At 42.8% G+C, this 27,001-nt stretch overlaps 1 protein-coding gene across 2 annotated transcripts in view; it reads right to left on the bottom strand.

The window, feature by feature from the left end:
- Nucleotides 1-27,001, bottom strand: part of ATP8A2 (ATPase phospholipid transporting 8A2) — a 633,600-nt gene that overhangs the window by 546,182 nt on the left and 60,417 nt on the right. The window contains exon 1 of one of the 2 annotated variants that reach the window (XM_054015411.1): nt 16,781-16,858. The exons of the other annotated variant lie outside the window; for it this stretch is intronic. Coding sequence (XP_053871386.1) covers nt 16,781-16,823 — 43 coding nt within the window. The 5' untranslated portion in view covers nt 16,824-16,858. Of the gene's footprint in view, nt 1-16,780; nt 16,859-27,001 lie in introns of those variants that run through there. 2 annotated transcript variants of the gene reach the window in all.

Genomic DNA, 27,001 nt, shown 5'->3' with positions numbered 1-27,001 from the left:
TTGAGTGGGAGGTCTAATCTGGTAGGCATGCTCTGAAAACACCTACCAGATCTCCCCAGATCAGAGAAGAAAGACACAGGAATGCCTAATTTGACAATGCTGCCAGTTTTGTGAGATCCCTTTGTAATTCTTTTCAGGTAGCTTTGAACCTAACTGCCTTGAGTAATTTTGTATCAGCTACAAATCTGGCCACCTCGTTGCTTACCCATTTCTGCAGATCATTTATGAATATGTTGAACAGCACTGGTCCCCATGCAGATCCTTGGGGGACCCCACTATTTACCCCTCTTCCACTGGGAAAACTGACCATTTTGTTTCCTATCTTTTAACCAGTTATTGATCCATGAGAGGACCTTCACGCTTATCCCATGACTGCTTACTTTGCTTAAGAGCCTTTGGTAAGGGACCGTGTCACACAGGCCTTCTGAAAGTCCAAGGTCTAGATCCACTAGATCACCCTCATCCACGTTTGTTGACATTCTCTAGATTGCAAAGGGAAATCATGCCTCACCAAAAGCTATGTTGGCACTTTCCCAAACATGTTATGTTCATGTATGTTTCTGATAATTCTGTTCTTTACTATAGTTTCAACTAATTTGCCTGGTACTGAAGTTAGGGTTACTGGCCTGTAATTGCCAGGATCGCCTCTGGAGCTATTTTTAAAAATCATTGTTGCATTAGCTATCCACCAGTCATCTGGTACAGAGGCTGATTTAAGCAGTAGGTTACATACCACAGTTAGCAGGTCTGCAATTTCATAATTGAGCTCTTTCAGAACTCTTGGGTGAATATCATTTGGTCCAGGTGACTTATTACTGTTTAGTTTATCGACTTGTTCCAAAATCTCCTCTATTCAGTTGCCCAGCTTTGTCATATAAAATAATTGCTCAGGATTGGGAATCTCCCTCACATCCTCTGCAGTGAAACCAATGCAAAGAATTCATTTTGCTTCTCAGCAACAGCTTTGACTTCCTTGAGTGCTCCTTTAGCACCTTCCTCATCCAGTAGTCCCACTAAAACAAGAAGGAGTCCAGTGGCACCTTAAAGACTAACAGATTTATTTGGGCATAAGCTTTTGTGGGTAAGAAAAAGCTTATGCCCAAATAAATCTGTTAGTCTTTAAGATGCCACCGGACTCCTTGTTGTTTTTGTGGATACAGACTAACACGGCTACCCCCTGATACGTGACAGAGTAGTCCCACTAAGGCTACGTCCTCACTACGGGGGGGTTCGATTTCAGATACGCAAATTCAGAGACGCGAATAGCGTAGCTGAATTCGACATATCCGAGCCGACTTACCCCGCTGTGAGGACAGCGGCAAATCGACCTCCGCGGCTACCCCGTCGATGGCGCTCACAAGTACCTGCGCTGGTGGAGTACAAGCAGACATCAATGGAGAAGCGGTCTAAGAATTTTATCTCTGCACTACCCATACAGATGCTACAGAACACTGGGAATACAGCATATGAGCTGCGTAGGAAAAAGGCTCATAACTTCTCTTTGCCTAAGGTGAAACTCAGGTTTAAGTCAGGCATAACAAAAAGGAGCTAACTACACTGACCTACATTCAACTGTGGAGCCTATCCCCACAAATCACCCCAGACTTGCTCAAAATCACTTCCCCTTCAACCTGGCCTAGAAGATGCCTTCTGAGACATTGCTTTCATTTACTCCTCACTAAACCGCAAGACCACAGTCATGTACACCAGTAAACTGACAATCTCCACGGCAAAAGGATGCAGAGTCCAGGTGCAGGGGTGGCGTGTACCTTAACACTGTATTTCTTGGTTTTCAGAGATTTAAGCTTAGCCATTCTCGACATTCGGGAGTGCCACTGGACACCCCTGGGCAACATTAACTCTGTGTTAATCAAATTTTGGGGCATCATAAGCTCTTTGTGGATAGGGACTTTTTTTGTTCTTTTTACAGCCCTAGCACAATGGAGTCTTGCTCCATGACTGAGGTGCCTAGGCACTATGATAATATAAATAAATAATAAATTAGACTAAACGTTCAGCATGTTTTTTCACTTGCAGATTCTGGGCCATTTTTGGACAGAAAAGAAGCTGTACATACCTGACCTGTGGGGGGAAAGTCTTCTGAAAATTCTGATGATTGGGATCCTGTATTTTCAGGCTGTCACACTTGAAATAGTTCATTTAATTTCAAACAGTATCATTTTACTCCCTTTTTCTTTATAAATATCAGTGCCATAAAGCAGTTGGGGAGAGGGATAGCTCAGTGGTTTGAGCATTGGCCTGCTAAACCCAGGGTTGTGAGTTTAATCCTTGAGGGGGCCACTTAGGGATCTGGGGCAAAATCAGTACTTGGTCCTGCTAGTGAAGGCACGGGGCTGGACTCAATGACCTTTCAAGGTTCCTTCCAGTTCTAGGAGATAGGATATCTCCATAAATAAAAAGCTGTGTATGAATAATTAAGTAGATTATTTCCAGGATAGTCACATTTTACAAATACTACAAAGTGCTGTAATGAGCCAGAAGGCCAGTGTCTCTTAGACCATGGTTTTTAGTATCTAGCAGAGGTATGAATTTAAGTTCCCAAGCTCATCTTATGAAGGTGTTATGCAGGTTTCCTTTGAGGACGATGACTGATAGGTCAGATGCAGAGTAACTGCTTTGTGAAAAGTGTTCGCCCATGGCTCATAGGGTGTTTTTGTCTTTTATCATTTTCTCAACAGAGACACTATTTTTTTGGCTCATTACAATTTGTAACCTACTAACCCTCCTTTCATCCTATCACTGCAGAGATGTTAATTTCCCCCTTCATTTTAAGTGGTTTCTTGCAACATATGTGAACCTCTTATGCTTAACCATCTCTCCCACCTTGTATTGCCTGTGATACTCTGGTTACCCTTTCCAGACCTGATGAAGAGCTCTGTGAAGCTTTAAAATTTGTCTCTTTCAACCAACAGAAGTTGGCCCATCTCACCCACCTTGTCTCTCTCATATCCTGGAACCAGCACGGCTACAACAACACTGCAAATTACAAATGGAACTGGACATCCAGTACTGTCTCCAATGATGTGCTAGAGAAGGCTCCTAGTAATCTGCTTTGTTCTGTTTGTTACCTCATTTACCACTTAAAATCTGCCTTTTATAGGTAATAAAATTTGTTTTGTTTATTAAACCCAGTTTCTGTAATTTCTAACAGGGGAGGAGGGGAAGAGCCTCTTGTTAACTTTTCCACAGCAAATTCAAAGAAAGGTTGGGCTGATTTCCTTGCCTGTGATGGAATTTACCCTTGGCTCAAAGGTGCTCTTGAGGAATATTTTTAGGATTTTGGAATGGAGCAAGCTGCATCCAACGGCAGTTATTTTCAGCAAAAGCCTAGGGAAGTATACTCCACTGGTCCCCTCTAGTTTTTGGGTTTTTAAAAAAAAAAATACCTCAAACCCATTTCAAATTATACATGTATAGATTTTTCTGATTTGGTTTCAGGGCAATTAAAACTCCTTAAAGAGAAAAAAAGTAAGAATATTAAGGGCTAGTTGATCCACTCAGGAGGCCAAATGCAGGTAGCTGAAGCCTACCTCTGGAAGATTGGAATGCTAACAACCTAATGCATCTCAGTAGAAGCTAATATTGAGGTCCTGGTGAAAGACCCCAACACTGGTATTAATTTTAGTGCAAAAAGATGTTAATTTATTAACTTGAATAGTTGAGATAATCAATACTCAAACAAAATTCGTAGTAATGAAATTGCAGTCATTAAGCACATGTATGCATCTGAGGCTGCTTACAGCACACACTAATAAATAATCAGAAAAGAGCTGAGAAGCATTTTTGCTAAAAATACAGTTCAGTATATGTCAGTGATTAAATATTCAGTCTTTCTTGAAGTCATCTTCATTCCCATTCAGAGCACATTCCTCAAACTATTAATTAGAGGAGTAGGGCTGCCAAGCAATTAAAAATATTAATCGCAATTGTCACGGGTTGGACCCCTTGGGATGTCACCTAGTGTGCTGGGACGCCACTGAGTCAGCCTAGTCTGCCAGCCTGGGCCCCCTTTTACCTGGTCTTGCTGGGCTGGGCTCCCCAGCCTTTTCCAGCCAAGCACACAGGTGGGGCCACACCCAGCTCCACAGAGAGACAGAGATCCGCTCTGAGAAGGCTCATCTTAAGGGGCCTGCCACAGCACCCAGCTATCCAATTCCATTTGGGGTACAAACCCAAAATTATATGAAATTCACCCCCTCCCTCAATGTGGAGAGAGGTGTGCACATTTCTCCCCCCCCCCCCCCCCGCTAGAAATTACAGAAACTGGGTTTAATAAACAAAACAAATGTTATTACCTATAAAAGGCAAATTTTAAGTGGTAAAAGGGGTAACAAACAGAACAAAGCAGATTACTAATCAGATGAAATCAAACACACAAACTACGCTTAATATACTAAAGAAACTGGTTACATGTAAGTTCTCGCTCTAAATGTGGTTTTAATAATCTTCTTCACGGGCCAGACACCATTCCAGCCTGTGTCCAGTTCTTTCCCCCAGTTCAGTCTTAGTTGTTTCTAGCAGTCATCTTGGGTGGAGTAGCAGGGGAGAACTCACAACCAGGATTACCTCACTCCCCACCCTTAAATAGGATTTGCATAAAACGAGAGTCCTTTGTTTCCTAGTTTGACACACACATCCCTCAGCTTCTCATGGAAAAGTACAGAATTTAAGATGGGTTCCAGTATCAGGTGACATGGTCACATGCCTCTGAAGGGTCCCTAGAGACATTCTTCACAGGCTGACCCACATGTTCACAGGAAGACTAAGCTCTTTTGCAGTCCATTGTCTCTTGCTGATGGGCCATCAGCACTGTCTGGCTTTTTCATTGTTGTATCTGAAGTGTTAGCAGGGGGCGTCACCCAAAGTAACATAGTTGAACTATAGATACATAGTCAATACTCCTAATTTCAGATACACAAGGATACATGCATACAAATAGGATAATCATATTCAGTAAATTATAACCTTTCCAATGATACCTTACAAGAGTTATCTTGCATAAAACATACCTTAGTTATGTCATATTCCTACCACAAGCATCTTTTCAAAAGAATATGGAGTATAATGTCACAGCAATTAATCACACTGTTAAACAATAATAGAATACCATTTATTTAAATATTTTTGGATGTTTTCTACATTTTCAAATATGTTGATTTCAATTACAGTACAGAATACAAAGTGTACAATGTTCACTTTATATTTATTTTTTATTACAAGTGCTTGCACTGTAAAAAAAACAAAAGGAATAGGATTTTTCAATTTACCTAATACAAGTACTGTAGTTCAATCTCTTTACCATGAAAGTAGAACTTCAAAATGTAGAATTATGTAAAAAAATACTGCATTTAAAAATAAAACCATGTAGAGCATGCAAGTCCACTCAGCCCTACTTCTTGTTCAGCCAATCACTCAGACAAACAAGTTGGTTTACATTTCCAGGAGATAATGCTGCCCGCTTCTTGTTTACACTATCACCTGAAAGTGAGAACAGGCGTTCTCATGGCACAGTTGTAGCCGGTGTCGCAAGATATGTACATGCCAGATGCGCTAAAGATTCATATGTCCCTTCATGCTTCAACCACTATTCCAGGGAACATGTGTCTATCCTGATGACAGGTTCTGCTCGACAACAATCCAAAGCAGAGCAAACTGATGCAAGCTCATTTTCATCATCAGCAGAAGGTTGATTTTCTTTTTTGGTGGTTCAGTTTCTGTAGTTTCTGCAACGGAGTGTTGCTCTTTTAAGACTTCTGAAAGCATGCTCCACACCTTGTCCCGCTCAGATTTTGGAAGGCACTTCAGATTCTTAAACCTTGGGTCGAGTGCTGTAGCTATGTTTAGAAATCTCACATTGGTAACTTCTTTGTGTTTTGTCAAATCTGCAATGAAAGTGTTCTTAAAATGAAAAACATGTGCTGGGTCATCATCCAAGACTGCTGTAACATGAAATACATGGCAAAATGCGGGTAAAACAGAGCAGGGGACATACGATTCTCCCCCAAGGAGTTCAGTCACAAATTTAATTAACACGTTTTTTTTAACAAGCATCATCAGCATGGAAACATGTCCTCTGGAATGGTGGCCAAAGCATGAAGGGGCATACATATGTTTAGCATATCTGGCACGAAAATACCTTGCAGTGCTGGCTACAAAAGTGCCATGCAAATGCCTGTTCTCACTTTCTGGTGACATTGTAAACAAGAAGCAGGCAGCATTATCTCCTGTAAATGTAAACAAACTTGTTTGTCTTAGAGATTGGCTGAACAAGAAGTAGGACTGAGTGGACTTGTAGGCTCTGATGTTTTACATTGGTTTTGGTTTTGAGTGCAGTTATATAACAAAAAAAAAATCTACAAAAAGATTGCACTACAGTACTTGTATGAGGTGATTTGAAAAATACTATTTCTTTTATAATTTTTACGGTGCAAATATTTGTAATAAAAATAATATACACTTTGATTTTAATTACAGCACAGAATACAATATATATGAAAATGTAGAAAAACATCATAGAATCATAGAAGATTAGGGTTGGAAGAGACCTCAGGAGGTCATCTAGTCCAACCCCCTGCTCAAAGTAAGACCAACCCCGTTAAATCATCCCAGTCAGGGCTTTGTCAAGCTGGGCCCTAAAAACCTCTAAGAATGGAGATTCCACCACCTCCCGAGGTAACCCATTCCAGTGCTTCACCACCAGTGAAATAGTTTTTCCTAATATCCAAACTAGACCGCCCGCACTGCAACTTGAAACCATTACTCCTTGTTCTGTCATCTGCCACCACTGAGAGCAGCCTAGCTCCATCCTCTTTGGAACCCCCCTTCAGGCAGTTGAAGGTTGCTATCAAATTCCCCGCTCACTCTTCTCTTCTGCAGACTAAACAAGCCCGTTCCCTCAACCTCTCCTCATAAATCATGTGCCCCAGCCCCCTAATCATTTTTCGTTGTCCTTCGCAGGACTTTTTCCAATTTCATCCACATCCTTTCTGTAGTGGGGGGCCCCAAACTGGAAGCAATACTCCAGATGTGGCCTCACCAGTGCCGAATAGAAGGGAATAATCATTTCCCTCAATCTGCTGGCAATGCTCCTACTAATGCAGCCCAATATGCCGTTAGCCTTCTTGGCAACAAGGGCACACTGTTGACTCATATCCAACTTCTCATCCACTGTAATCCCCAGGTCCTTTTCTGCAGAACAGCCGCTTAGCCAGTCGGTCCCCAGCCTGTAGCAGTGCATGGGATTCTTCCGTCCTAAGTGCAGGACTCTGCACTTGTCCTTCTTGAACCTCATCAGATTTCTTTTGGCGCAATCCCACAATTTGTCTAGGTCACTCTGGACCCTATCCCTACCCTCCAGCGTATCTACCTCTCCCCCCAGCTTAGTGTCATCTGCGAACTTGCTCAGGGTGCAATCCATCCCATCATCCAGATCATTAATAAAGATGTTGAACAAAACCGGCCCTAGGACCGACCCCTGGGGCACTCCACTTGATACCGGCTGCCAACTAGACATCGAGCCGTTGATCACTACCCGTTGAGCCCGACGATCTAGCCAGCTTTCTATCCACCTTATATTTAATCTAAAATATTTAATAAATTTTAATTGGCATTCTATTAACAGTGTGATTAAAACTGCAATTAATCGTGATTAATTTTTTTAATTGCGATTAATTTTTTTAGTTAATCGTGTGAGTTAACTGCAATTAATCGACAGCCCTAGAAAGAGGAAAGTGTCCACAAATCCAGTAACACTACGATGCAACATATACAACACTTCTTGTGCTCTATTGCACAGGCTACTAATGTCCCATTTTTAGTTTTATTACTTTATAAATCCAACACATACCAAAAATAGAGCTTATATATTTTTAAAAATATTTCACGCGTTTAACTGCATAATTCTCCCTCACCTATTTTGCATGAGTCTTCACTGTGAGGGGAGGAACTCCATAATTTAAGTAAAAAAATATTTATTAGAGAGAAGAGTAACTACTGTCTGGTTTACAGCTCAGGCTGAGCCAGAGTACTATTAGCACTGTTTTTAAAAAGTTCAAAGCAACAAAACATAGCAACCAAATTAGCATCATGTCCACCAAAGACGTCCACACCAGTGCCTCTGTAGGATGCCCCAACTGTTGTTACTAATTTTATTTCAGTAAGATTCAAAAATCATTTTTTCTGTCAGCAGAAAACTGACATAACAGAGGACAATCTAAGATCTTATTTATATAAACAGAAAACACAGAAGTTCAAGTCCCACTTCCCCATAAACTGATTTAAAATAACATTGTGCTATTGCAACTGTGAAGATACCAAAACAGCACAGTTATAAATGAAAGCTCAAAGCTGCAATTTCTATTGTCAGACATGCACTCTCAGATTCCTGTAAAATAAGTGAACTTAATAAAAGTTAAATTATTCATATAAATGTGCTCACTTCTTTGGACAGAATTACAATATTACCGGATGAAGGAAACATAATGTAGTTGGGGGGAAATTAGATGAAGTTTTTCATGAAATCTTTGTTTACAAATTAATCCAAATTGGTTTGGCTATGATCCCTATTACATGGGATGCAAAATGCCTGAAAGGCAACACAGACAACAATGATAAGGGTCAATATTTCAAATTATGGTAAGGTGTCCATTAGGCTGCCACCTGGATATGTGATCAGCCTAAAATTCTTAACCATTTAATTACTGATCTAGAAGAGATGAGTACCATGGTAAATAATGTGGGTCCACCCGCATTGAGTCAGTTGCTGGAGCAAGGCTTAAAATAGATGTCATTTTCAACACAAGGTAAGACCAGAGAAACATTACAGATGGACTTAAAATGGAAAGTTGCCAAATAAGATTTAACCTAGATGGTAATGTATATGAGGGGAAAAAACCAAAACCATAGATTTAATGAGGGAAAGTAATGCTAACAGGTCTAGTGGTGGTAGTATAAGAGATACAATGCAATATAGTGGCCAAAATACCAATGCAATTTTGAGCTGTATACACCGTGTTATGCCTTCATGTAACAGGGAAGTTTTAGCTTTTCTCTACATGGCTCCAATGATACAATTAGAATAGTCTTTAACTCTGAACAACTCCCCAGAAAAAAGAAATTACTGGGAATTCAAAGAGCAACCAAAATCATTAAGCAGTTTCAGGGATTCATTAAAATAACTAAAGAAATAGCTTAACCAAAAATATTATTCATTTGGAAGGTGCTTATGACAACTGTCAACAAGTACTTAAGTCTGAAAGATTGCAGATTTTCTGAGGCAGGGGTTTATCTATCTAGGGCTAATGGGGAATCAATCAAAAATTAGGCTAAATATTAGGGAAAAAATGTGTAAATGATGAAATCGAATAGGTTTGGAACAGTCTCCTAAAGGAGGGGGCAGAAGATCTATCACTTGAGCAGGCGCCAGGATTTTTGCCGCCTGAGGCGGCAGCACTCCTCCTCTGAGCATTCGGCAGGGGGGTCCTTTCGCTCCGCGTCTTCGGGGCACTTCAGCGGCGGGTCCCAGAGCGAGTGAAGGACCCGCCGCTGAATTTCCGCCAAAGACCCGGAGCGGAAGGACCCCCCCCGGCCGCCGAATTTCCACCGAGGGCGGCAAAATGCCGCCCCCCCCAATCCTGCCGCCCTAGGCAACTGCCTAGGGTCACTAGTGGAAGCGCCGGCCCTGCACTTGAGACATCTAAAACTAGACTGGAGAAAAGAGTATAGACTATGCTGAAGCAAGAAGTCCTGCACTGGTTTGTGAGGAATGGATGAATGAGTTAAGACTGCTATTTTCCATCCCAGGCAAATTCTCCCCATCTGGTGTCCCATCACTGGCCGTCGGGGATATTTGCTGCTAGCAGTCGCAGATTGGCTACATGCAGTCATAGGCAGTCCCATCATACCACCCCCTCCATAAACTTATCAAGCTCAGACTTGAGGTCAGTTAGGTTTTTTTTCCTCCCACTGCTCCCTTGGAAGGCTGTTCCAGAACTTCACTCCTACGATGGTTAGAAACTTTGCCTAATTTCAAGCCTAAACTTGGTGATGGCCAGTTTATATCCATTAATTCTTGTGCCAGCATTGGCACTTAACTTAAATAACTCCTTCCTCTCCTTAGTATTTATCCCTTTGATGTATTTATAGAGAGCAATCATGTCTCCCCTCAGCTTTCTTTTGGTTAGGCTAAACAAGCCAAGCTCTTTGAGTTTCCTCTCATAAGATAGGTTTTCCATTCCTCTGATCATCCTAGTAGCCCTCCTCTGCACCTGTTCCAGCTTGAATTCATCCTTCTTAAACATGGAAGACCAGAACTGCACACAGTATTCCAGATGATATCTCACCTGATATATCCTAGGACTGCATTTGCCTTTTTCACAGTCACATCACACTGGCAGCTCATAGTCATCCTGTGAACAAACAATACACCCAGGTCTTTTTTGTCCTCTGTCACTTCCAAATGATAAGTCCTCCGCTTATCACAAAAATTGTTGTTAGTCCCACCTTCCCACCTCGCAGGGTCCTAGAGCCTGGGCTCCAGCCTGAGCCCGTACCTCTACACCTCAATTAAACAGCTCCTTAGCCAAGTGAGCCCAAGTCAGCTGGCATGGCATGTAACACATGGCATGGCATGTAACACAAGTTACAGTAAGAAAATACCCAAATTCAGCATCACTGATTTCTCCTCCAACATGAAACCAACCTGCAAGGCCCTGAAATCTACTGCCACTTAGCAGAGGGGTGACAGAATTTAGAAACTAGCTACTTTACCAGAATATATCAGAAACAGAAGAGATCCACAAAATGTAAACAAAAGCATTTTTGTAACAGAATGTATTCAGAGTTGATCTAAATGTCAGCTGATTAACAGCCAGAATCTTCCCCTTTATGTTCTATCCCCAGTGTTTTGAAACACCACCTGTGTTTCAGCAATGTTTAGGAACTGCACTAATCAACTAGAAAGAATCAATTCAGCGATGATCAACATAGATTACAGTCACAGGTGCCATATAAGAACCTAGGTAGCTAGAGTGGCTGGATTTATAGTGCAGTTATATTCTGAACAGTAACATTTTGGGGGTCCATGTTTAATCTTCCTTACCAATTGTTACAATCTGGCCCAATCCCTCTCTAGAGGGCCACCAGTCTGTTGTAAATAGATTCAAACACTGGATCAGACATGCTTTCAAGTCAACTAGATTGGTGTCTAGTCACTATTTCTAACTTTGGGTTTCTAGGGAACACCTCCAAATTCAGACTTCTTGTCTGAGCCCTTCTTTGGGTCCTGGGACTCTGCAGTTCAGCTGACCTAGTCCCCAAAACCAGCACCTCAGACCTCCCAAACCCCCTATTTGCTACCAATGGTCCCTCAGAGTTTCACCTGTGGACACAGCTGTGGACACACTGGCTTCTAGCTTAACCCCTTCGGAGGCAACATGGTGGAACACAGGTTTAGTATGGAATTTCTTAACTACAGTCACTTCACTCTTAAAAATCAACAGAAATGTACAAATCTTTGCAAAATAAAAGCCTTGGGATGTACCCTTCCCTAGTCTGATCTCACCATCTCTGGAGATATTTAAGAGTAGGTTAGATAAATGTCTATCAGGGATGGTCTAGACAGTATTTGGTCCTGCCATGAGGGCAGGGGACTGGACTCGATGACCTCTCAAGGTCCCTTCCAGTCCTAGAATCTATGAATCTATGAATCACCACGTCTAGGAGACTGAGGTTTGTCAGCATTACAGGCTAGGAAGAGTCTCTCCTCCAGGCTCTCTCTCAAGCCTGTCCTTCTTACATGAGGCCATGTGCAGTCGCCCCTGCTCAGAAAAGCACCCTCTTAAATACAGTTTGTCTCTTTTTGCCACATGACGTGGCTGAAAAGCTGCAGATCCACCAGCCACCCTGAGGCCCCTGTGTAGAAAAAACATTGTTCCGTGGGGTTGAGCCAGCAGTTGAGAAAATCAAAGGTGATGGCTCCAGATTGTTCTGTGATGGCTTCTCAGTGTTAGTCCTTCAAGGAGTCTTTCCTAGGCAGGGGAGCTGGCTGGACTACATTACAATAGGAAAACAACAAGGAGTCCGGTGGCACCTTAAAGACTAACAGATTTATTTGGGCATAAGCTTTCGTGGGTAAAAAACCCACTTCTTCAGATGCATGGAGTGAAAATCACAGATGCAGGCATTATATAATGACACAACCTATATATAATTATATATCATTATATAATGCCTGCATCTGTGATTTTCACTCCATGCATCTGAAGAAGTGGGTTTTTTACCCACGAAAGCTTATGCCCAAATAAATCTGTTAGTCTTTAAGGTGCCACCGGACTCCTTGTTGTTTTCCTATTGTAATGTAGTCCAGCCAGCTTCCCTGCCTAGGAAAGACTCCTTGAAGGACTAACACTGAGAAGCCATCACAGAACAATCTGGAGCCATCACCTTTGATTTTCTCAACTGCTGGCTCAACCCCACGGAACAATGTGAGGTATTTTACCCACAAAAGCTTATGCCCAAATAAATCTGTTAGTCTTTAAGGTGCCACCGGACTCCTTGTTTTTGTGGATATAGACTAACACGGCTATCCCTGATACTTGATCACAATAGGCTTGCTTTGGGAAAGGTTAGACATGTGTTCAATATATAATACAAAATGGTGGTCCTAATAAAAAATACAGTTTACAATTTCATATAAATATATCCCACTCTGTCACAGATTCCATATCCAATTTGCTCCGTTTGCACCAGAAGATTATTTTTCCAACTGCTCAACATGCAAATTCAACCTGGGATCTGGAAATCAAGTTATGTTCTTTCCTAGATCATCATTAGTAACAAAGATTCCTCAATCAAAACCTGGCAATTTTGTTGATGAGGCACAAGGAATAGAATCCAGCTTATTCCTCCATAACTGTATTGGCTCTCCATTGCTAAAACAGCGGTAAAAACTTCCCTGTGTCAGTAAAGTGAGCAGCTATGGCTCAGAGATACACAGGCTAGGTCTACACTACAGGGGGCGGGGGGAGGTCAACCTAAGATACGCAACTTCAGCTACGTGAATAGCGTAGCTGAAGTTGCATATTTTAGGTCGACTTACCTGGCTGTGAGGACGGCGGTGAGTCGACCGCTGCCGCGCCGCCGTCAACTCCGCTTCCGCCTCTTGCCGCGGTGATTTCCGGAGTCGACAGCAGAGCCATCGGGGATCGATTTTATCACGTCTAGTGAAGACGCGATAAGTCGATCCCCAATAGATCGATTGCTACCCGCCGATCCAGCGGGTAGTGAAGACATGCCCACAGAGAGCCAATCTGGTGAATAAAGTGTTGCCATTTTTACAGTCACTTTTCTGGCTATATCATACTTTAAAAGAAAAAAAAAAAGAGGTCATATCCTTGTTACTCCCACATACCTCATGATATATCATGTCATGTCACACACTCAATTTAGGGCCTGAACCTGCTCCCATTCAAGTCAACAGTAAAACTCCCACTGATATCAACAATGCTATGTCAGGTCCTAAGTGCACTCTGATTTAGAACTGCAATTCTATTATTTTGCAGATTCCATGAATACAGTGGTGCTATCAAGTGACACATCAGGATACCTAGACTTAAAGGAAACATACAAAGGGGAAAAAATTGAATTTGTGCCCTTTTGTGTTTCTTTATAATATTTTTTCTACTTTGCTTTTTACATTAGAAATATCATGAACGTTAAATCTCATCTTCCCTGGTTTTGTTGGAGGATTTCTTGGAGGTCTGAGCTGTGGATTGTGTTCAAAACTGAAAAAGTGTTGTGGGGGAGAGGAATCTTTAATAAAGTAATATTATTGCCCAAGTGTTTATAGGCATTTGAGTTCAACAGACATTGACAAAAAAAATCACACACAAAAACAAGTTTTAAACAATCTTGAGTAACAAATACTTATTGTGGCAGAGAATCTGACCCATAGAGCCTAACTGTGAAAATTGTGTAGCACCTTCTGGGAGTTCTGTGGGCCCTCAGTTCCCACTGACTTAGTAAATGCTTTAATGGCCCATGATTATACGGTGTCCTATAATGCCCAAGACTGTAGGATGTCCTATAAGGCCCAATCAAAAACTGCCTTGAAATATTTTCTTTGAATACCACACAAACAAATAAAAGGCACATTGGAAAGAGAACAGGTAGGGTGGCTTTCAGGATACATAGGACATTGTTTCTGAAAAGACCATAAAAATGCACTGGGCTACAACACTGATTAATATTTCCACCCATAGTATAGCTCAACTGTCTCTTACAGAACTGCTATTATTGTATGTCCCCACCTAACCTCAAACCGCTTGAAGTTCCCACAGTATTTACAATTCTTTGGAGTGAGTGCTTTTCTTGACTTTGCTTCTCCCCTAACTCATTCCTAGTTTTCATCTTTCCTAGTTTTCGTCTTTTAAAATATTTTAAATTATCTTTGCTCGTTACTCAGTTCATGTATTTTTAATTACTTTGGCCTGCCAATTTTAGGTTTGAGACATAAGTCATGTTGCGTAAAGATTAGAATAAAGTTGCATACAGAAAATGTTCAATATTTCTCTGAAATTCAAATTTAACAAAAGATATACTCTGATCCTTCATATCTTCACACACATACATAGAGCACCTATATGACAACTAAACATGTGACAGATGAAGACTGTGTTGCTAAAGCAAAATAAAAAGCAAGCTGTGTACCCCTCACACCCACCCGAGCCTTATCCTAGACGGTAGTGGCTTTTGTCCATAGGAGATCATTGTGCTCTAAATTTTACGCTCTAGGCATCCTCCCATTCACAGTATACTCACTAATTTATAACAGCAACTATATACTTTTCAAACTCCATGCTTTAAAGTCTTTCTTCCTTCCCTTTTACTAGTTGTAGTTTCAGAGTTTTATTAGATTGATCAAAAACATGTAAATAAATTACGGCTGCCAAACTATTAAAAAAAATCTCAATTAATTGCGAGATTAAAAAAACAGTCATGATTAATCACAGTTTTAATTGCACTGTTAACCAATAATAGAATACCAATTTAAATGTATTGTAAATATTTTTGGATGTTTTTCTACATTTTCAGATATGTTGATTTCAATTACAACACAAAATACAAAGTGTACAGTGCTCACTTTATATTATTATTTTTTATTAAAATATTTGCACTGTATAAAAGATAAAAAAAATTATATTTTTCAATTCACCTCATACAAGTATTGTAGTGCAATCTCTTTAGAATAAAAGTGCAACTTACAAATGTAGAATTTTTTTTTCACATAACTGCACTCAAAAAAAAAAAGTAAAAATTGAGCCTACAAGTCCACTCAGTACTATTTCATGTTCAACCAATCACTAAGACAAATTTACAGATGCTGCTACCCACTTCTTATTTACAATGTCACCTGAAAGTGAGAACAAGCATTCAGATGGCACAATTGTAGCCGGCGTTTCAAGGTATTTACGTGCCAGATATGCTAAATATTATTATGCCCCTTCATGCTTCAACTTGTAGATTGCACTTTCACAAAAATAATAATATTAAGTGAGCCCTGTACACTTTGTATTCTGTGTTGTAATTGAAATCAATATATTTGAAAGTATAGACAAATATTCAAAATATTTATAATATAGCTCAGTGGTTTGAGCATTGGCCTGCTAAACCTAGGGTTGTGAGTTCAATCCTTAAGGGGGCCACCTAGGGATCTGAAGTAAAATCACTACTTGGTCCTGCTAGTGAAGGCAGGGGGCTGGACTCGATGACCTTTCAGAGTCCCTTCCAGTTCTATTAGATAGGTATAATAAATTTAAAACTGGTATTCTATTATTGTTTAACAGTGGATTAAAACTGTGATTAATCATGACTATTTTTCTAATCTAGTTAATTTGTTTTGTGTTAATTGCTTGAGTTAACTGCAATTAATTGACAGCCCTAAAATAAATCCATACCTCTTATGTCATCACATTTCAAATCATTAAGAGCCAGGATTCTGAAGCCCTTATTCATAGAGTATTTCGAGTAGTTCCACTGATTTCAAATAAGATACTGTTCTAGGTGAGTGAGGGTATCAGAATCTGTCTCTAAATAATATCACAGATCAATAATGCCTATTACAGTTAGCTAGTTAGTTATTCCTGTCATTTATGAGCCATGGAGGTAAAATTAATAAATAACATGCACAGAATAGATCTAATAGGCTGAATAAAGAGAAATATTTGAAAACATACTTGTCAGACATTTCCCCAAAACAACGCCAGAAAGAACTAATCTTTAAAAGAGATGAGCAATAATGTTTCTTTCTGTGCCTTGTTTCGCTTTATTAATATTGGCTGAGGCTAAAAATATCCTTGGCTCATACTATCTCTCTATTAATATTCCAGCACACAACTGCTATTTTTTTCTTACTGCAATGTATCCATTCCTGTGGAATTCATTAACTGCTATCATATTTGTCAGACTAAGGTACAAGAAGCTATGATCTTGCTTTCTAAAAAGCTAACACTTTAAACAGAAAATGAAAAACAAAAACAAAAACCAACGCTATCATTTTGTATATCTAAAATTTAAAACTATCTGTATTCTGGTGCCTAGTAAAAGATGAGGCCTACAACCTACAGCTTATAGCTAGTAGCGGATTAAAGATTTACTGAATACCAACTGACTTTCTGCTCCAAAACATTCATCTTATTATTTCTGTGTTCACCCACACTTACATTACAAGCACAACAAAAGCAGCTGACAACTGTACATTTACCTACTGAGACGAATCTCTTCCAGCGCTGGACTATCAGAAGCATGGTGTTCAGTCTGGCTTTTGCATTGGCTGCATGAAGATGAAAACAGCAGCAGTGCTTGAAAGGTTTCTTCAGCATTAGTGGGCTCAAAGCTGATTAAAATGATCCCTCTGGTAAATCTGTGAAATATATGATTTGCACTTTCAAACTGCTCTGTGTTTGATTTACAGAAGGAAGGTATAGAGTATGTGTGTACATAGAGAGAGGGCTGTAGCTCTGACTGGAACATTCTGATAGATTTCAGCTTTAAAAAACATTACAGGCACAGTTCTTCACTTCAGTTTTTAAAATAACAATCTGAACCATTTACTCCCTCTCCCCCCACCCTCTCCGTTGAGTTTTAGAGCAGCATAATTCTTAAACAAAAGGAAATCCAAACAGAATTTAAGCCCAGACCTTTTAAGAGTGCTGACATTTGTTTAACTGGGGGTGGGGTAGGGTTACCACGTGGCTGGTATTTGACCAGCCTGGATGTTTTTTTTTAATGGATTTTTAATGGATTTGCCAGTTGCCAGAAAAATAATTTAATCTGCCATTTTTTTCTTGGGTCTAAAGATTTGCACTGTTATCACAATACACTAGGACAGGGATTCCCAAACTTGGTTCACAGCTTGTTCAGGGTAAGCCCCGGGAGGGGGCCAGGCCACCGCTTCCCGCAGCTCCCATTGGCCAGGAACAGCAAACCGCAGCCACTGGGAGCTGCAAGCGGCCATATTTGCAGATGCTCAGGTAAACAAAGAGTCTCGCGGCCTGCCGGGGCTTACCCTGAACAAGCCGCGAACCAAGTTTGGGAACCCCTGCATTAGGATATCTAATGTTAAAAGTTTGTGTCCCACTAAAGATGCTGCAGTGTTCCTATTTCCAGAGTTTAAGTAAGAAAATAATGTTATCAATCTTATCTATATGTGTTATCTCTCTAGATACTATAAGTAGCTGTTGAAGAGGAGAGGGATTGCGGAGTTCCCTTGTGGTTGGGATTGCTGAGAGCTTGCCTTGTGGGAGGGTGTAACGGGATGGTCACCCGCTCTGGCTCAGAAAGGGTTAAAGCCAGCCCTGGGAGAGGGCTGGGGCTGTGAGTTAAAGGCTTGCTGATTGGGGAAACAGCTGCAGCTGGGCCATGCCCCAATCAGGCCACAGCTGGCCCTATAAAAGGCCAGTGAGCCAGGAGCTGGTAAAAACAACAAAGAGTCTGGTGGCACCTTAAAGACTAACAGATTTATTTGGGCATAAGCTTTCGTGAGTAAAAACCTCACTTCTTCGGAGCTGGTAGTCTCTCTCTCTTGATGTTGAGAGGGATGGGCCTGGCTGCTGGGAGCCGAGCAGGGTATCTAAAGTGCAGCAAGCTGGGGAGCTCTGACCTGGAAAACCCCCAGGCTGCAGGCCTTGCTCAAGGCTGGAGAAGGTACTGGGGTTACAGAGGGGTGGCCCAAGGGGAGGCAGAAGGTCCAAACCTTCCTTGCTGATAATGAGTGGCAATTATACTGCAGTCTGCCCCAGTGAGTGGGGGCTAGATGGTGACTGGTAGTAGCCAGAGACTGAGGCAAGGTGGGGATAGGAGTTTGGGGGGTTCCCTTGGGAGGGGAGACCCAGTGAGACTGTGGGGTACTGCAGGGGGCAGAACCCTGAGAAAAGAGGTTTGGGAGGGACATGGGGTGCCAGCAGCAAGGTAAGACACTGGCCTGCAGAGGGTGCTCTGGAGGCTGGTGAGCTAATTCCCTGGATGACCAGTAGGAGGCACTGTGGTAGTGAGTTGTCACCCCTTTACAGAGGAGTGCCAGTTTTTTTGCTTTCAAAGGTGGTAACTCTAGAGTGGGGTAGAGATTTTTAAGTGCTTTTATTTCTTTTTTTACCTAGCTTTTTTCCTCATTTAGCTTTTGAAAGCTTAATTGATACTACACAGCAGATATATGTTTGGGATCTCGAGTGAATAAACAAACCAACCAGCTGAAAAAGCTGAAATATTCAGCTGAGACAAAGTGGGTGAGGTAATATCTATAATTGGACCAACTTCTGTTGGTAAGAGAAACAGAAGTTGATCCAATAAAAGATATTACCTCACCCACTTTGTCTCTCTCATATCCTAGGACCAACATGGCTACAACACTGCATGAAACATTCAGCAATCATTTGAACTGAACCAAATCTTTTCTTCTGAGTTCAGAATGGCTGGGAGAAGGTCCTGCCCTTATTCCTTGCTTCCTTCCTCCCCAAGACCTGTGATAGCTGCCTGCTCCATTGTGGGCCCCATTACTATCATAGCTGAACACCTCACATATTTTTCAATATATTTATTCCCTCAGAAGTGTGTATTATCCTCCTTTTATAGATCAGAAACTGAGGTAAAGAACAGTTAAGTAACTTGCCCAAGGTCCTATAGAAAGTCTCTAGAAGATAGTGACTCAAACTCTGATCTTCTGTCTCTGAGGCTACCACTCTAACCACTGGAGCATCCTTCCTCAGTACATACTTGCCAAAGGATTCCTTTTGGAATCTGTGGTAGCCAAGCCCAACATAGTGGCTGCAATACAGCTAGGCCTCAGTGGCATATTTGGGGTTGGAAGAGGTTGATTGCAGGACTGTTGTGCAGGAAGCAGTGCTTAATTTGTGCCAAAGTGAGCCCGGCACCTTTGGGCTTGCTGCATCAGTAATGAATGTTAAAAAATTGTTTGAGCCCCAGCACCTCTTTCATTACCAATTAAGCACTGGCAGGAAGGTAAGGCTGTAGAATCTATAAACCAGGAGTGGGTACCGAGAAAGACAACTGGAGATTGTGAACTACTTGAACTTGCACCAACTTCCTTAGTGGCTTTTCCTGCGATAACTGCCCTCCCCTTCTGCACCCTGAGGTTATAGACCGAGGGAGGTGGAAGGAGCTCCCAAAAGTTTCAACAAGCATCTGAACTTTCAGATGCTTATCCAAACCATATCTATAGATCTTTTCAGATTTTCCCTTTGGCAGGATGGATTAAAGCAGGATCCAGTCCCCATGGTCAGAGGGAGACTGGATGGAACAGTGAGTCAAAGGTATAGTAGTAGATATAGCAGACTGGCTGATTGCTAAGGTGGAGTGAGTAGGATTGTCTCACCTGAGAGTAAGATCAAAGTTCCAGGAGTGAGAAGATAGAAGTCGGATGGTGGTGGGGGGAGATGTTGAGGAACAACCTGCTGGGGGTGGGCAATAAAAGGTGTCCCTTGGAGGGAAGAAGCCTGAGATTTTAAATGCACCAGCTCCCATTTAGCCTTAATTCACCTCTGCCCATCACTAAAACATTACTATTGCATAACGCATGAGCGAGATCCTAGTACAAATAGGAGGAATCCTCAAATTCTCAGGAGCATTATCCATCCTCTACAGATGAATCCATAAGCACAATAAAATATAGCCATTTGTGTGTGCTTTCAGTAATGCTGCTGTCAACTATCATCACATTAAAGCCAGCAAGAGCCAGCCTGTCCAGTGGTCTGGTTGTAGTATCCTGCTGTATGTCATGTGGGAGACCTGGTTTTGATTCAGAGATTACAATCCCAGATGGGATTATTATGCCCATGTAGTCTATGGCCTGTGCAATACAGGAGGTCAGACTTCCCCAAAATAATTCCTAGAGCAGATCTTTTAGAAAAAATCCAATTTTGCAGTGGCATTGGAACAATTTTTATAGTAGGGGGTGCTGAATGCCATTTTACAAAGCTGTAAACCCTATATATGTTGGAAACCACTTTAAGACAGGGAGTGCTCCCGCAACCCCAGCCCCCCTACTTCCAACACCCCTGCAGTCTTGATTTAAAAATTCTCAGCGATTGAGAATTCATCACCACCCTGGATAAATTGCTCCAACGGTTAATTACTCTCTCCATTAAAAAGGTTATGCCTTATTTCCCATCTGAATTTGTCTAGCTCCAGCTTCCAGCCACTAGTTCACACTGGCTTTCTCTGCTAGACTGAAGAATCCATTATTAAATGTTTGTTCCCCACATAGATACCTGTAGACTGTAATCAAGTCACACCTTAACCTTCTCCCTGTCTCTCACTTGCCATGCCAGCAGCACCTGAGATGACTGTTTGTGGTGGCAACATCTGTCACACCTGGAAAGGTGTAAGTCGGTGAGTTAACTCACCAGCCTCTGCACCAAAGAACACATTGCACCCACCTCATTTCAGTCCCTTTCTCTTAAGGCCTTCAGCTTTATTTCTTCAAAATAACACACATTCATCATATCAATCAAGTACCTTCCCCGAAACAGAGGCCCCTGCAGTGGCCTATCTACGCCCCACAGGATTACGCTCTGCAGATCATCTTCCTAGAAGCCAGGAAAATCTCTTTGCTCCCTTCTACTTCATAATATGCTCCCTGCATGATCATGCTCAGCACGCCATCTGCTTGAGAATCACATATAAACTGGAACCCAGATCCACAAAGGGACTTAGGTTTAGGCAGATTTAGGCACCACTGCAATCCACAAAACCCTTGCTCGGCTGCTGCCTAACCCTGTAGGAACCCAAGATCCGGCCTCTGGACATGTGTACTGCAGTCTCATTTTCAGATCCTGGACATCTAAGCCCCAACATGATCCTCAAACCAAGGGAAGACAGGCACATACCTCCCAACAGTCCTGGGTTTTGTGCAACTGTCCTGCTTTGACCCCATAAACCATGTGTCCCAGCTGAAGCAGCTCCTGTCCCACGGGGCAGGCTGGATGGCTGGCCTTGGCTCCCTGCATTACAACCTAGTCCCTGACACAGGAGGTTGCAGAGCCACTCACTCAAATTTGGCTCAGCTACCTCCTCACTCTGCAAATCTAGGGAACCAGGCTAAACCTGAGTCTTTTAAAAGGGAAGAGGCCAGTGCACCTGTGACTAATCAGTTCACTTCAACTGGGCTGACAAGGGAGCAGGCAAGAGCTGCCTGAGAGGTCCCTGGAGGAAGACAGGAAGGGGCAGGTAAGAGCTGTTTGAGCACATGAAATACACCTCTACCCTGATATAACGCTGTCCTCAGGAGCCAAAAAATCTTACCGCGTTATATCGAACTTGCTTTGATCCACCGGAGTGCGCAGCGCCCCCTCCCCCGCCCCGGAGCACTGCTTTACCGCATTATAGCCGAATTCGTGTTATATTGGGTCGCGTTATATCGGGGTAGAGGTGTAGTTAGGAAAGGGGCAGAGAGAGCAGACGTGGTGCTGTCACTGCCTGAGAGAGGACTCTAGAGCAAGAGGAAGGCCCAGGGGAGTGCCCTGTGGCCTCTGTCCTGTACAAGGGCCTGGGAGCTGGGAAAAGCCCAGGATGATGTGAGATTTTTATTAAGCCCAGGATGGGTGGACATTGTATTATTGTTTCATTTGAGCTTTTGACTTTAGTAGGGAGCTCTGGGGGTAAGTCTCAAGGATAATTGAGACTGATGAAGATCCTGGTGTCACAGAAGGTGGCAGAGCCAGAACCCTTTGAGTTCTGGTATATTGAACTTTATTTTGTGATTTGAGGCATCCATATTAATAAATTAAGCTGTTGCACACTGCAGTCTGTGTTGGAGAAGTATTCTTGAGACGGGAAATAGGGTGGGGCACCTGCCGAGCCACCCCATGCCAGAAGAGAACACTCCCAAGATGGTGACCCTTTAACAATGGAGTAGAGACTGAATGACAGCTTTTATGATTACTAGGTTTTGTTGGCATATTGTCAGAATCTTTTTATTGAATGTATCTGTTATGAAGTTCTGGAAGTTTTGTGTATTTTTCTTACATCTTTCCTGCTTTAATGGGGAGTTCTTCCATGTCATTGGCTCTCTGACAGCCCATAATTCAGATTAATTTCTGGGTGCTTACGATCAGGGTGCCTTTCCCAAACTACTCTAAAATAAAATCCATACTTAGTCAAATCTCATAGCTCCCCACTCCCATCCCGGGGTGTGGTTTTCTTACGAAACTAGCTGTAAGGCCCAGATCCACAAAGAGCCTTAGGCATTGTGACATGGAGCTCTACAATACCTATCTTTTAGGTCCCTAGAAAATCACAGGAACAACACTGTGATCCACAAAGCCTGGGCTAGGCACCTAGGTTCCCTGTACAATGCACAGAGAGCGGCGCCTAAGAATGCAATCCACAAAAGCCAGTATGGTAGTCAGGGAGCTGCCTAAACTAGCCAATGGGAGATGCTGGCGAGAGGAGTGTGTGCTAAGCCCCACCCCCTCACAAAGATAGGCGCCTAAATCCAGGCTGCAGGGAGCCGCCTAGCTCGGTTTACGATCCACAAACCAGGGGAAGATGGTGGGGAAGAGGAAGATGAGAAGCTCCCTTATAACCTTTAGCCCAGTAGTTAGGGTTCCCACCTGGGATGTGGGAGACTCCAGTTCAAGTTCCTTCTCTGTCTGATGAGACAGGAGTTGAACAGGGATCTGCCACCTCCCAGCTGAGTGATCTAACCACTAGGCTTTAAAGTGATTCTCACTCTCTCTGGCCTATGTAATTCAAGTGAAACAACTTATTTGGATAGACTGGGGAACCCCACTTCAGGATATCCTATAGTCCAGAGCACTCACGTGAGTGGTGGCAGATCCCTGTTCAAATCCCTTCTCCTCATCCGCATCCCAGCTGAGTACCTTAACCACTGGGCTAAAGAGAGGGCTTTTCTCCTCCCCATACCCCAGCTGTTTTGTGTGGAACTAGGGGGCCCCTAAGCATGCCTACTGGATCAGGCCCCACACGCAAGTTAGGCAGAGGAATGCCTGTCTTCCCTATTTTGTAGATCACTCTGGGGCTTACATGGGAGATAGGTGCCCCAGTGCCTAGACTGAGGCAGGAGTGCACATGCTCTGAGGCAGGAGCATAGGCACTGTGATGGGACAGCTTCCCCTCACTACAGAAAAAGGGTTAAAAGCAGCCCTAGGGAGGCTGCGCCAGAGGCAGCCAAGCAGGCCCATATAAAAAGGGAGCTGCAGGGCAGATGAAGGCAGTCCTCTGCTGGGAGCCCAGGGAGGAAGGATGGACTGACGGACTGTGTTTCTGGAGGGGCTGCGAGAACTGCCAGCACCCTGGACAGAGCAGTGCTGCTAGTGAGGATTGAGGGAGCAAGAGACAGTTCCTGGCTGGCTGCTGGGGTTTACAGGCTGAGGCCCTGAGGCAAGGGCAAAGAGGATGTTGGGGCTATGAGGAAGTGGCTAGACAATTCTCAGCAACCACTAAGGGAGGTGGCTGAGCAGTGGACTGCAGGTCCCCAGGAAGGGGCGAGCACAGTGTGTGGCATTGCCGGAGGGCTGTTGCTGAAGAGGATGTTGTGGTCCTTGGAGAGACGTGGGTCCTAGAGCAGGAGTGACAACGGCGGGGCACCACCCAAAGAGGGTTCACTAATATGCAGAGCTAATTCCCAAGACAGCCAGCAGGAGATGCCAGAGTAGTGTGTGAACCCCATTACAGGCACCTAGAGAACTTTTGCTACCGAAACTTACCCACTGAGTGAGTTGGGCAGCAGCCGAGTGGAACTTTTGTGGATCGCAATCGTGCCTAAAAACAGGACTTCGGCATCTAAATCTGGGGGTTAGGCACCAAAGTACTTTTGTGGATCCAGGCCTCAGATGACAAAATTCAGCACAAGCCTTTGCCCAACTTGACTGGTTCTAGGGTTTCTCTCTTCAGCCTGCCACACTTTTATGGAACTTTTTTCTAGCCCTCATGGTTATGGAGAAAAGCCTGAAAACATGGCCTTGAGTGTACTTTAAAGGCTCAGAAACCACAAGACAAATAAAAAGAATCTAGAGTCTTTTTTGTTTGTTTTAAATCTCATGATTTTTAAGCTAGTCACATAATTTTGAGATCAGACTCATGATTTTTGAACACTGGAAGCTGGCAATAGTGAATTCCTAATAACCAGCACTGAAAAACATTCAGTCTGCAATCATCAAAACTATATTAATAACAAAGAACATAAACAATGCCACTGTAACAGGCTGGCAAGTGTTTGTCTGAAACACCCCCTTCTGTGAACAGGTGTTCATCCTTGTGGGAATGGCTTACATGGGTTCTGCTGATTCTGAGACAGACGGCTCAGGGATGGGGCAGGGGGTTGGGGTGCAGGAGGGGATTTGGGGTGTGGGCTCTGGGCGATGCTCACCTCAGGTGGCTCCCGGAAGCAGCAACATGTCCCTCCACCTCCTAGGCACAGGAGCGGGCAGGTTGCTCAGTGCACTGTCCCCACACGCAACTCAGGGCAGCATGCAGCGCTCCCTGGTACCCTGGCATCCGCTTAGGAGCCAGAAGAACATGTCACCAGTCTGAGAGCTGTGTGGAGCCAGGCAGAGAGCCTGTGAGCCCCGCTGCACCGCAACTGGACTTTTAACAGTCCGGTCAGCGGTGCTGACTGTAGTTGCAAGGGTCCCTTTTCTACCAGGTATTCTGGTCGAAAACCAGACACCTGGCAACCGGAGCCCCCTCCTGCACTCCAAACCCCTCATCCCTGGCCCCACCCCAGAGCCTGTACCCCCAGTGAGAGTGAATGCTGGAAGGAGGGGGGATGAAGTGAGCAGGGGGTGGGACCTCAGAGAAAGGGTGGGGCAGGGGCGGGGCCTTGGGGAAGGGTGCAGGGAAGGGTGTTCGGTTTTCTGCAAATAGAAAGTTAGAAACCCTAGCAAATAGGGAGAGGACAATTTTTTTCTGCAGATCCAAAAGAATGAAGGGTTCTCTCAACCAATTTCTAATTTCCGTAACTGGGCAGTTATGCCACACAGCCTATGGAATGGCTTACTGGTATGTCTACCTCTCTACTTTCATGTCTGACCAATGTAATGTAAATTAGCTGTGGTGTGCCCTGACTACAATTAACACTGATTGACGCAGTCACAATGGCTAACTGATCTGGGCCAAAGTCCTGAAAAAAGCTGATATTTACTCATTCTTCTTTTTATGTCTCTCACCCACTATGATTTATTAAGATCCAACTGTGCTAGAAGTCTCATTGCAAGCTTAGACATGCAAAACATTAAGTTGCAGCTCTCAAGCAGTTATTTTTGTATATACCAGATATTAAACACAAAAAATTGTGTTTGCAAATTTGGCACCTGGCACAAATGGCAGACAGGATTTTGTTTTTTATATCTATGCAATCACAAAGTGTTGTGTGTTGGGACAAACTGAAAACCAAGGATGCATAGTGAACCAACACTTGCTTAGTGGATCTCTTGTTTCACTAATATGACTAATAAATGCATATTTATTCTTATGCTGCACTTTTTATCTGGGAATCTTAAACCGCTTGGTTTACAAACATTAATGAATTAAGCCTATAAAACCCCTATCAGACAGATATTGTTACCTCATTTTGCTGATGCAGATCAAAGGCACAGATAGGGTTAAGTAATTTGTCCAAAGTTATAGCAGTTCAGTGGAATAGGTTGGAATAGGGCTCGTGTGTCCTCCAGATTTCCAGACCCCTTCCTCTACTCTCTAGACTCCACTCCCTCTCTTTCATATCTGAAAGCCTAATAGAAAGAGGTGGGTATCAGGATATTCCAACTTGACAGAGTTTTGTCAGAGATAATTTAAAAATGCTCTGTATACAACTTAGTAGGGAATCACTAAACACATCAGAATTTGACCAACTGTGACCAACACAGCATTGTGGTGCATTTCTACTGTTCCTTTCCCAGAATACAGGAGTTCTGGGAAAGCGTCCAAGAATTTATTAGAGGAATCATTGGCCTTTCCCTGGCCTTAATTCCTTTTGGTAGCTATCCATATGCCATATTCCCCTGAGTAATAATTACTGTGAGCTGTGTTCCCTTTTGTTAAAAGATGCCAAGAAGCTAATTGCCTGAAAGAGGAAACTTCAAGAAGATATAAATATGCAGATTATGTAGATCCTGTTTCACATGTAAGACAGCAAAGTCTAGAAAGGAAAAGCAAAGTATCTTTCTCCAAGGTATATACAATATGTTCTTTTGGTCCATTGTTCCCTATTCTCTAGCCATATTTAACTACTAATGCACACTTGCAAAAATATAACAACATTTATGAGCCCACACACAAATTGTACTAGCCCATTCTTTACAATTATGATGATAATGAAAAAACACAAACGATTTACTCATCCTCCAAAAAAAAAAAAAAAAGTTGTCCCAGGACAAATGGGTGAGAAGAATTTTGTAAGGCTGCATTAATAAGTGTTGGTGAAACCAAAGGTCATTCTGAGCCCCAA

The sequence above is a fragment of the Malaclemys terrapin genome, chromosome 1, assembly GCF_027887155.1.
Source record: "Malaclemys terrapin pileata isolate rMalTer1 chromosome 1, rMalTer1.hap1, whole genome shotgun sequence".
Taxonomy (NCBI): Eukaryota; Metazoa; Chordata; order Testudines; family Emydidae; genus Malaclemys; species Malaclemys terrapin.
The sequence above is the reverse complement of the archived record's forward strand: the minus strand, read 5'-3'. Positions and strand labels throughout refer to the sequence as shown.